General features: G+C 39.8%; 1 protein-coding gene across 3 annotated transcripts in view; it reads right to left on the bottom strand.

Annotated features, from left to right (window-relative positions):
- Positions 1 to 12,688, bottom strand: part of CELF2 (CUGBP Elav-like family member 2) — an 866,615-nt gene that overhangs the window by 536,073 nt on the left and 317,854 nt on the right. Inside the window, exon 1 of one of the 3 annotated variants that reach the window (XM_008002231.3) lies at positions 1,970 to 2,641. The exons of 1 other annotated variant lie outside the window; for it this stretch is intronic. In XM_008002231.3, the coding sequence (XP_008000422.1) occupies positions 1,970 to 2,022 (53 nt within the window). In that variant the 5' untranslated portion in view covers positions 2,023 to 2,641. Of the gene's footprint in view, positions 1 to 1,969; positions 2,642 to 12,688 lie in introns of those variants that run through there. One more of the 3 variants, XM_008002236.3, reaches the window with a different exon arrangement.

Genomic DNA, 12,688 nt, shown 5'->3' with positions numbered 1-12,688 from the left:
ACAGAAAAAAAATCACTTAAGGACTCATGAAAAGGTAACTTTCATCAAGAAATCCTGGCAATCATTTAATGAAAGTAAAAACCTAGGTACACAAACATGTTCATTATGTTGTTGTTAGTACAAATTAAGGAGTGGAAACAATCTAAATTTTCAACAAAGAGGGTCAGGAGTTTGAGACCAGCCTGGGAAACATGGAGTTTCACCTGAGGTCAGGAGTTTGAGACCAGCCTGGGAAACATGGTGAAACCCCATCTCTACTAAAAACACAAAAAATTAGCCAGATGTGATGGTGGGCACCCGTAATCCCAGCTACTTGGGAGGCTGAGGTAGAATTGCTTGAACCTGGGAGGTGGAGGTTGCAGTGAGCAGAGGTCATGCCATTGCACTCCAGCCTGGGCAACAGAGTGGGACTCCATCTCAAAAAAAATTTACATTAATATTATGGTGCTTTATTTAGCCATTAAAATGGTGGTTATGAAAGTTAGGCGGAAACATGAAAACATGTTTGATATGTTAGCTGGAAACAGCAGATTATAAAATAGCACACACTACCTGATGTGCAAAAAGCATCCGTGGAAAGTTCTAGAAAATGACATGCAGTACTTTTTAAAAACAGAATAATTAAGATGGATATTGGCAATTTTAAATTTGCTCTTTTCTATGATCTTGTTCTTAAAAATAACAGAATCAGACAAACATGAAGACAGAAGTCATGAACAGGAAATAAAAGCTTAGCAAATTAATACAACATAAATGTCAGGAAAAAGAAGTTCCAGTAACAGCCGCACATTTCTCCTCATTTGTATTTCTTATTTGGGTTCTGGTCTAGCTCCTACGAAGCCATGTGTTGGGGTAGGTATTTGGAAGACATGACGCTGTGCAGAACCACTTTAAAAAAAATCCCTCAATTGAACATTTTCATATTTCAAAAATTGCCAAAAATGCTTTTGCTAGGAAAAACCATTTAGAGTCAGTGAAGCCCAAGAATGAACTCTGCCAAGGGAGTCAGCTTAGAGAAGATGCATGAACTTTGCCCTTTCTAGCTCCTTGTGTTCTAATTTTTCTGGGCCTCTGAGAGATGAGGAGGTCAGAGTTCACTTTTTTAGGAGCATTCAGAGAAAGACTTTATGTCACACATTCTGCCCATTCAGTTTCACCATCAGGTGAGGCCTGGGGGTGGGGGTGGGGGTAGGGGAGAGGTCAGAGGAGGAGACCAAGTTTCCCTTGATCCTTCAAGGACCCTAATAAGGCTTTCTGGAAAAGTTTTCTTTTCTTCTTTTTTCTTTTTTTTTTTTTAAATTTTTTGAGATGGAGTCTTACTCTGTTGCCCAGGCTGGAGTGCACTGGTGTGATCTCTGCTCATTGCAACCTCCACTTCCCAGGTTCAAGCGATTCTCCTGACTCAGCCTCCCAAGTAGCTGGGACTATAGGCACCCACCACCATGCCTGGCTAATTTCTGTATTCTTAGTAGAGACAGGGTTTTTGTCATGTTGGCCAGGCTGGTCTCGAACTCCTGACCTCAAAGGGATCCATCCACCTTGGCCTCCCAAAGTGCTGGGATTACAGACGTGAGCCACCGCACTTGGCCAAATTTCGCTTTTCTATCTGAAGTCCCAGAAAGTTGACCACATTCCATCTCACACCTTTAATGCCCCTCTGAAGCCCCAAAATTCAATATGAGCACTCCTTCCAGTGAGTTGGCTGGTGTCATTTAAATAAGACTGTCCTCCCTCATTGCCAAGGCATCGCCACCTCCCTCCTGGGGTGAAACTGGAGGACCTCGCGTTCCCAGGCCACTCCTTACACAACTGCCTCCGAACAGTCTTCCCACTAGCAGATCTGCTCATGCCTGAACCCCACGAGGTGCATTTCAAGCAACCCCAACCACTTCTGCACAGGGGTGGGACGGGGGCAGGGCCTTGGCTGTGAACTCAAACCAGGATGCGAGAGAAAGCAAAGCAGGCCTACCTTAAAACTTTCCAGTTTTTCAGAGGATCCAAGTCAGAGACCAAGGAAACCATTGTCTAGGAGCCGGCTGAGGGCGAGTCCGCAGAGGAGGAGGCGGGGATGGGGTGCTGGGGAACAGACGGAGGATTCTGGACCCAGGCCGGGCCCTGGCGCCCCGCGGCTCCCTCCTTCCCGGGCTGACAGGCACTTTTCCTGACTTCTCTCCACCCCGCAAATCAATCCTGCGCTCTCCTCCGTCCCACACCCGACTCCCAGCTCCACACCCCAGCTCCACACCACCTTTTAAAGCCCCGGTAATCTGCTCCAACTGATCAAATTTGACCTTTTTGTAGCCCACTTTATTCCAAGCACAGCTCTCACTTAAATCTCTCTTTATTAACACCGTCCTCCTCGGCTTTCTCTGGGAACAAACACAGATCAAGCCTGAAGCCTCTGGACTTTACCAGCAATCATTCACAGATTACTGCAAGCTGCAGCCTTCGCCTCCTTGGAGGTATTTCTCCTGCCTCGGAGATTTTGCTTTTCTTATCCCTGGCAGGAGACTGGTTAGCTTTCTTTCCTCCTTTTTTCGTGGCTTAGGCTCTGGGACTCTGACACTGGGCTTAGAGCTACCCTCAGAGGCTGTAACTACGTTACTGTTAGGATTTGTTTTTTAAAAATAATTTGGAACAGGGCTGCTAACAAGCTAGACTTTACTGTGTGTTTTCTGGCAGAGATTTTTTGCTACACTGCTCCCCCACCCTTTGCTGGCTTTCTTGTGTTTTTAAATAACATGAAGGAGGAAATGCAGAATCTCTTTAAACATGAAGAGAAAAGGGTATGGGCTCCCCCCAACCCACCCCCCTCCACCTTGTGTATCTTTTGTCATTTATCGAAAACCAAACATCCTTCCAATAATTATTTGAAATTGTGCATGAGAGATGTTTTAAAATATCTGGGCAGTATTGCTTTCCTGTACTGTTTGTTCATAGTTTGTCTCCTTATCCCTCTGCCCCTCTATGGGTTCTTTGGGACTGTACTGATTTCTTGTTTTCATACATACTGCCTCTTAAGCAGAGGCTTCTAGGCTTGGAGGGTCCTGGTTGGAACTAAGACCTCTGCAGCTGAAGCTCTTCCTCCTGTCCTCAGGATCCTGGAAGGAGCCGACCTTGAAATCATCTGGTCCAGTGGCTTCCGGACCTTGGCTGGCCGGTCCGTCAAGATTTCTACTGCAGCTGCCTGCAACACGAGCTTTACTTGATAGTCTTTCTTTATATCAAATTCTTCTTTTTCTTACACTTATTTTAAAAGGGATTTTTAAAGTCATTCCCATAAATGGAAAATCAGCTTCACTGGTCTTTGGTAGAAGGCAAATGCAGGGAATAAGTGAAATAAAACAATTATTATTACGCCCAGACACAGAGACCAGCTAAAGGCTCTGATTTAGGTCTTTGTTTTCCTCTGTGTTGCAAAGAGAGTTTATGCAACGTTAAGAGTGTTAAGAACATACCTGCACCAGCCAGAGACTTCCCTGAGAAGGAAGAGGGAAGACTGCAAGGAAACATGTTGTGGATCAGTGCTTTGTCATGTCCTTATTACTTGAAAGCATCAGCCGGAAGGAAGGGTCCCAACTTCTTCCGTTCAAGCAGAGCCTTCTCAGAAAGGGAGTCTCTGTTCTTTCCTGAGGGGAAGATGCTCCCACAGCTTTTGGAAGCAGGTTGCTTTTACCGTCAGAAAGTTTTTGCCACTCCAAACGCCTATCCCAGCATTTTAAATCCCTTTCTTACCACCCTGTTCTCCATGGACCCGTGGATCTTAACATATGCAGCTAACCCTCTGTTTAGATTTGTTTTCTCTCTAGCAGTCATGGATACTTTCCTTAATGGCTGTGAATGACTTTCTTGAGAAGTGCAACTGTCTTTAGACTAAAATTAAAAGAGAATTTCATACCTTGTACAAAAATCATTGCCTTTCTGGAACTTCAAGCTTCTTCCTGGGCTGTCTGTGTTGTCCCACCATGAATCTTAGACTACAGCGTAATCATGTGTAAACATTTACATAACACTTTTAATCCCCAAATACTTCACCAAATGTGGGTGATAATAATAGCTTTTATATGGAGTTGTACCTCCCAAAGGGTTCCGGGTGCTTTGATAATTAATGAAATGTTTTTCCCTTTAGAAAGTTAGCAAGAGAGTAACAAAAGATTATAATGAAATAGTTTCTACAACTATAATGACATCATCTTCATCCTTATCCCATGGCACCACGGAGATTCGGGTCTGGGGAAGGGAGGGAAATGAGTTCTTAACGCTTAGAGTTCAGGGTTAATGGAGGAAAGGGGGTGGGATTTGACTTCTGGCCAAAGGACAAAAGGAGAAACCCATTTTTGTAAATTATGAAATACTGTTTTAAAGCAGTTGTCTTTTCAAAAACTTTTTAAAGGTAGTCAGTAGAATGTTCACTCAAATAAAATCTTGTACCAAGCCCAGGTACAGAAACAGATACAGTAGTAGCTGAAGTTCATTATTAGGGACTAGGAACAGTTCTAATTTCATTAGGTGTGTTGACTCATTCACTCCTCATAACCAACTTGTTTATGAGGTAAGTTATGAGTTGTACTCCCCATTTGTTAATGTAAATGAAGACATTTAAGTGTGGAGAAATTAAGGAAATGGTCTGAGCTTTCATGGCACTGAACTTAGAAGGGATGCTTGTGGATCTGGCGAGTAACCGCCACACAGCACTTCTTTCTTAAAAGGGATTTTTAAAGTCATTTCCATAAATGGAAAATCAGCTTCACTGTTCTTTGGTAGAAGGCAACTGCAGGGAACAACTAAAATAAAACAATTATTGTTATGTCCAGACACTGGGGTGGGGATGGGATTGGGGTTAGAATCAGGATAGGGATGGGTAAGAGGAATCCCCTGAGTCTCACAGATTCACTCCTAAGACCCTAGAGAGAAACCCTAGAGTTTAGGAGGATAACGTTTGAAACCCACTTCCCAAAAGTATTTAGAGAGGAAGGAGAGAAATTAACTTTTAAAGGATGCGTTGAGTCCAAGAAGGGCAGAATATTTTGCCTTTTTCTTTTTCTTAATTTCAAGGTCCAAGTGTGTGTTTATGTTTACATATACTGGAGATTAATTCCATGCTATCACATGCTGCAAATTTATTTTTTCCTTTTCCCTACGTATTTCATTCCTGATTTCAATGGATCACACACCTAATGGATCTGTTTCCTACTAAGAAATAGGCCATCGAGATGATTAATTCATCTTCAACAATGAGGGTGCTTCCTAAAAACAAACAAACAAACAAGCAAACAGAAATGTTGCCTTGTTCAAAATGGGGCCAACTATTTATCTGTAACACAGAAAGGCAACAGTAAATTTTCTATTTATAAAAATAAGAGTTAGGTTCAGCGTTAATAAACTTTGGCCCTGAATTATAGTTTTCCACCACGTCAGTCTATAAACCGTAAGAGTTCATTCTCTTTGTCTTCTTTTTCACAATTTTGATACAGATACTCCTTTACATCAAAAAAAATTTTTTTTTGCATTCGTAATGATTCTTAGAGTCACCTCTCCTGAGAGTTCCCTATCTGTTAAAAAAAAAAAAGTTTAATCCATGTAACACAACATTCATGATTGTCTTGATAGTACCAGCAACAAGGCTCGTCACTTTCCTTTTCATAGAGCTAACATTTCTGTGATCTCCTTCCCCCTTCTTTTGGTTTCTTCAGTAGAGAAGCCAAAACCACAACCCAATTCCAAACAAAAATAAAGCCCACTGTTTGTACCTCCTCCATCGAAGCAAGCCCAACCCTCTGAGCCTGTGGTTTCCACATGTACTGGGGTTAGAGTCTTGAGGGAAGTGTGGGAAAATATGGAGTATCAGTCAGGAGGCAACACTAGGAGCCGAGGAATCTGCATTTCTATCAGACTTTGGCAGAGAGTGCCCTGGGAAATGCAGATATAGAAGGTCAGGAGAACGTCTCTCCTGGTTATACAGTATCCCAGGTGGGTTTTCATGTGGTTGAGGATAATATCATTAGCACCAAAGGTGAAAAACCATGGAAGCTCATCTTATTTTAGCAGAAGAGTAGGATGGGCCTCGTGGCATGAGTAAGCTAAACAAGGAAAAAGGCTTTCACCATCAACTGTAGGTAAAGCCAACCATTTAATCAGGCTCCGGAAAGACAGATGTGGTGTCTTAGTAAGTTGCTGCCCCACAAAATGTCTAACTTCCTGATAGGGACTTAAAAAAAAAAAAAAACTGGTTTGTTAGGGAAGAAATACAACATTTTCTTTGTCATTTTTTTCATTTGTCTTTCTATGGGTGTCTCCGTTTCTTATAAACTGCAGTTTTCTTGCTAAGGATCTGATTATCCTGAACATTTTTTGTTTTGTTTTTGTTGTTGTTTTGGAGAGGCTTGCTTTAAACTTGTTTATTCCTAATTATGTTACTTCCTGGTTAAAATTCTTTTCCTTTCTGGTTTTTCTAGTTTTTTGGTTTTTCTCCTTTCTTCTTATTTTTGCTGGCTCTTACCTTCTTCTCAGGTGGGTAAGCTCTCTCTCTCCTCTGAAGAAAGTGAAATGACTAATAAATGCATTCTACTGCTGCAAAAGAAGATTTCCCGATTTTGTTAACGTGCCAAAATTTTAAGGTTAGCAGATGGAGTGAGCTAAGAAACCCCAGCACTTGCCCTGGACCCCAGAAATAGGACCCGGCTTTCCATGCTTTTCATAGCAAACCACAGTGTGGCAACAATCATAGGCAAGGGTTCCAAGATAAAATACAGCACACCCAGTGTACGTCAGATTTCAGAGAAATGACAAATAATTTTTTAGTATAAGTATGGCCCTAACCATTGCATGGGATATACTCATACAAAAAAAAAAATCATTGTCTTTTTATCTGCAATTCTACTTTGTGTTCCTCTGTTTTTATTTTCTAAATCTGGCAACCCTCTGCTAAATGGACTTTTAAATAAAAATTACGAACATCACTGTGGTGATTATTTTTTATTTATGGAGGTGGGTAATGGTACCTTTGACTTTATTGACTAGACATCAAAATAAATTTATTTGTTGTTCAAGCTTTATATTGTTTTAGTTATTATAAGCCAAACATAAAAAACGCCTTTTTGAGGTTGCTTTTTGAACAAAGCAGTGATAGGATCAAAATATGCCTATTTCTTCAAATATTGAAAATTAGGGAATTCCACAGTCTTCTTGTCCTAAGATTGGCTAGTTGAACGCATTTTTAAGTGTTGGTAATATTGATGTGTTGAGAAGCATTGAAACTGATGTTTTGTAAAACATGGGGGCATGTCTGTATTATATTTATTTTATACACAGTAACTTGGCAGTTAATGTAGTGGCTATGTGTTCTTATTTTTTTTTTCCCAAACGTCAGCTCCCACTGTAAAAAATCTGCACCTGAATAGTTAGCCATTAATCTTGAGTTACGTAAAATGTGTTTTGTACATATCCTCACTTTAATGATGTCTGTAGAGACAAACTTCCAAAGATGGCTTTTTTCTTTCTCTTTTTTAGATAAATGAATGTAACTTTAATGGAATTTCAAGTGCTTTCGTATTTTGCTCACAAAACCTGATACAATGAAAAGTCTATGAACAAAGATATGTGTTTTGGTCCTTCATCAATGACTTAGGAATTGCTATTATGTGTCACTTGATAAGCTAAAAAAAAAAAAAAAAAAATTCTGAAGGGCCTCTAAAGAGACAGCTTCAAAACCCGCTACATACATGCGAAAGACCCAATGCATGATTCGGGGTCCACATATGTGTCTGACATTCTGCTGGTGCTAAGGCTCTCCTAACAATTGGGAAGGAATGCTTTTTTCATTTGGAATCTTGGTCAGCTGAACAGGAGGGTAAAATGGATTAAAGCCAGGGAAAGGGGAATGTTGGATCTCTGCCAGGCATATTTTAAAGTGAGAAAGGAAGAGAGGAAGGAGACTCACACCCAGCCAGCTGCTTTTCATACCATTCAAAGGAATCACAGGCCAAATTTGGTACATACAGTCGGCGGGCGGGGAGGGGGAAGAGCTTTAACTCCTATACTGCCATGGGAGATGAGATTTTCAAAGCTGCGTCATGTTCTTCTTTTAATTTCCAGTCTGCCTTTGTTAGCACACAGGGCTCACACCCACAGGGACAAAGGAAATGCCCAAAGGAAAAATGTGTGGCTCAGATAGTCTCCATATCATAGGCCAGGGAATCAAACCGGAAACATTGATCTTACAGTCTTTTTTGGTTTTGTTTTTCTTTGAATGGCAGCTTTAGATTGTTCTGGTTTTTGTGTGCTTACAAACAAGACTCCTCATCTGTTTTTAAGAGGGAAATCTGAGTTTTCAAGGAAAGCCAAATACAGTTGCCAAGTTGCCAGTCAAAGAAACAATGTCAACACCTGCTCATAGAGAAGGAATTCCTAACCCAGAATATTGCCCTTGAATTACTATGAGAAAAATGTAAGCCTTCCCTTATTACCCACTCCCCACTCCCCCGCAAAAACTCCAGCAGACCTAAGTAAAGTTAAAATGTACCACAAATTCACTTGAAGACAGATCTAAAAACTAACTTGTTAATTTAATTCATGGTGGTAATCGCTGCACACAAATATTGATTGATTATTGATTGATTACATAAAGCATTTGTTGAGCAATCAAATGATCCGTTTAGCATGTCAAAACATTTTCCGATTTGGCTACAGGTAAGGCAGTACTTCCCACTGTGGTGAGGAACCTCTCTCCCCCTCCCCCCCTCCCTCCCTTCCTTCCTTCCTTCTTCCCTCCCTCCCTCCCTCCCTTCCTTCCTTCCTTCTTCCCTCCCTCCCTCCCTTCCTTCCTTTCTTCCTTCCTTCTTCCCTCCCTCCCTCCCTTCCTTCCTTTCTTCCCTCCTTCTTCCCTCCCTCCCTCCTTCCTTCATTTCTTCTTTCCTTCTTCCCTCCCTCCCTCCCTTCCTTCCTTTCTTCCTTCCTTCTTCCCTCCCTCCCTCCCTTCCTTCCTTTCTTCCTTCCTTCTTCCCTCCCTCCCTCCTTCCTTCATTTCTTCTTTCCTTCTTCCCTCCCTCCCTCCCTTCCTTCCTTTCCTCCTTCCTTCTTCCCTCCTTCCCTCCTCCCTCCCTCCCTTCCTTTCTTCCTTTCTTCTTCCCTCCCTCCTTCCTTCCTTCCTTCCTTCCTTCCTTCCTTCCTTCTTCCCTCCCTCTCTCCCTCCCTCTTTCCTTCCTCCTTCCTTCCTCCCTTTCCCTCCTTCCATCTCCCTTCCTCCTTTCCTTCTCCCTTCCTTCTCCTTTCCTTCTCCCTTCCCTTCCCTTCCTCCTTCTCTCCTTCCTTCTTTCCTTCAAAGTTTTTGATTCATTGTAGACCAGTACTTTTGTTAAACACAAATAAAATCGAACTATTAGAAAAACAATATAAACCCCATTAAGAAAAGTATTAGATTAACAGCCATAAAATTACTCTGTCGAATTGCTATGCATTTCCAAATTCTTACTCCAAATCATCGTAAACTGTAATAAACAATCCACAGACCGGTGCTGGTCCACTTTCGACACCCTGGGGAGCCCTGATAAAACGTATTCCCCAACAATAAGAAAACAATTCACAGAGATGTTTAAAGAGTCATTTTAGGATCTACACTGAACTAGAAGCTTTATAATCTAAGGTGAATAGAAACTATATCCATTTATACTATTGATGAAAAGAAAAAAATACACTATTCTAGTAAAAAATGAAAAGTTTACCTCAATGATCTCAGTAGTCACTTGATACCAAACATTTCTAAACTCATAATTTAATGAGAAATTTAAAACTCATTTATAATTACATGAATGATTTAAAAGTTGGGACATGAGTCCATTGAAAATACATCTTTGTTTACCGGCAAAGTTGGAAATTGGTAGCTGTGCTCTGGCTCCAACTGGTTTCTTGAATTCCTATTATTATTATTATTATTTTTTGCCACATTAAAGAGAGGAAAACAAAGCTCACCTGCTAGTTAACCACACTTTAAGGTATCTCAGTCTGTAAAAATCTCAGTGACCTCCCCCAGAAAGCTATGTAGACTATTAAATATTTCAGAGTGTTTCTAACATAATTTCTGCTATTGTACTTCAACAGTTTTTTAGATCACTAAACAATTGAGATGGAGTTGTAAGCAGAAGGATCTAAAATGAAAATAGAGAATTTTATTAAATGAACACGTAAAATTTAGTATGTATCAGGGAGTCTTCTAAAGGCTTTACAAAAACTAGCCCACTAAATACTCCTAACAATCTCTGAGGTATGCTCTATTTTAATCTTCGTTTTATAGGTGAGGAATAAGCACAGAGAGGGTAAAGGATGATTGTAGTTTGCAGGTGTCAGAGGCCAAATTTGAAGCCAGGAGATCTAGCTTGAGAGTCCTACTTAATTCCTTACAGAAAGGGCATCTTCTAACTGACAATCAGAAAGAAGCATAAATAAAGCATCTTTAGTATCACACGGATCGTTCAGTTAGACAATTGAATGAACACAGTGATTTAAATAAATATTTTCCATGAACATATTTAATTCATAGAACATGGTAGATGGCAGAAACTATAGGTTTAACCTTAGATCACTAAAGATTCATTGGTAATCCTTTCACCATTAACCCCTCCTTTTAAAAACCAAATCTCTGTCCTTTGAGCAAGACAGCTATAGTAATATCATGACCACTTGTTTGCCGTCATACTTTGCTTTGTAAACGTCCGTCCCTAATTTGTCCTTTATAAAGGAAAATAATACCCACTTTAGCTCTCATATATGTATCATGTAATATACTCTATCAGAATTTATAAAAGGATCAATGGCTTTTCAGGTGTAGGCAACAGAAACTATGCAAGCATTTCCAGAATCCAGAGGAGGATTAGTATTGTCATATATAAATCAAAGCCTACATACATATAAGTACTATTATGAGGGAGACATTCCCAAGAGGTAAAGGACAGAGCTAGACAACAATAATTGTAGTAGGGTTCTGTTAGCATAAACTTTAACAAATACATAACGGGAATATAAAAACTTGAATATAAAATATATTCTTGAATATAAAATCTAATAGATGATTTTAAAAAACTCTAACAGAGAAACTGGAATAATTAGTCAACTAATGTCGTATGAAATATTATGAGAATGCTGTGGAGGTAAAAAGATTAGATCTTCAATTCACATTCAAAACCAAAATAAATAACAGACAGAAAAGTTAAATATACAAAGTGAAGCCATAGAAAATTAGAGAAAAACATAACGAAGGCAAATTTTTGTCTTGATAATTTCTTTTCTTGCTTTTATGTGAAAGCATTTATAAATTACAATTTTAAATAAAATGCAATTATTAAAAATATAAAGAAAAGTTCACGTTTGAGTTCATAAAAATCCGTTTATCAAAAACATCATATATAACAGTAAAAATGAAAGACAAATTAAGAAATATATATGGGTCTGTTAACGAGCAAAACCGTGTGGATACAATAATAGATAATATGTATGCAAAAGCCCAAATCATAAAATGTATAGAGGAAGAAATTCAAATGAAACGATGCATATAAAAACTATCTCTGTAAGAATCAAGAAATATAAGTTAAAACAAAATGCAATATAGCATTTTATCCATCAAACTGGTAAATGCCTTTAATTGATTATATGTAATGACACAATGAGGTACAATGAAATAGGCCCACTCATATGTGGCTGGTGTGTGTTTCAATTGCTGTCCAGAAAGCAATTTGGTAGCATGTATCAAAAATTAAAGGCAACGTTATATTTGACACAGGATTTTTATTTCTAAAAGTTTTCTTCTTAAAGGTTTATGTGCAGGATATTCATAGTAGTATTAATTATATTAATAAGCTATTAGAAGCAACTTAATGTCTAATAATTTAATGTGGGTTAAATATATATGCATATGACATATCTATAAAACTGGATACTATGGAACAATCAAAAACATGTTTTGGTGGAATGACTTTAAAAGACTTTTGAAATGAAATAACTGATCAAAGGGCACAAAACGGTACACAGAATGTGATATCAATATTTTGTATTGCTACCAGGACTGCAAACTCAACTGCCCATAGTTCCCAGAGAGGAACCGTAGAGGTACTGTGAACAGGGAAGTTGTCTATTAAAATACAACAGTATTTTTTTCTCTTGCTTTTCTAGAAACATTCAGCCGTCTTGGTCTAGCTTTCTCTTTTGCAATGATCTTTCCTCCCCACACCACCCATATTTCTTTCCTCTCACTCTAATTGAAGACCAGCCACAGGAAAATCTCTAGGGTAAGACAGCATAATAACTGGCAAGACAACTCAGTACCAACAAAGGGCAATAGGGGCGGGTGTGGCAAGAGGAGAGAGGAGCTCTCCGAAGATAGGGGCCCTAACCCAGCTCCAATTTTTCCACGCCACCGCAGATGGGAGCCCAGACAAAACGCGATGAGGTGCTTCCAGTTTTTGACTTCCAACATTCATACTTAAATGTGCAAATGGAAAAAAAATACTGGAAAGAGGCCGGGCGTTGTGGCTCATGCCTGTAATCCTAGCACTTGGGAGGCTAAGGCGGGCAGATCATCTGAGGTCAGGAGTTCGAGATCAGCCTGGCCAACGTGGTGAAACCCCATCTGTACTAAAAATACAAAAATTAGCCGGGCGTGGTGGCGCGTGCCTGTGATCCCAGCTACTCGGGAAGGTGA

The sequence above is a fragment of the Chlorocebus sabaeus genome, chromosome 9 (assembly GCF_047675955.1).
Source record: "Chlorocebus sabaeus isolate Y175 chromosome 9, mChlSab1.0.hap1, whole genome shotgun sequence".
In the NCBI taxonomy this organism is placed as follows: domain Eukaryota; kingdom Metazoa; phylum Chordata; class Mammalia; order Primates; family Cercopithecidae; genus Chlorocebus; species Chlorocebus sabaeus.
This window is presented reverse-complemented; position numbering and strand designations above follow the sequence as displayed.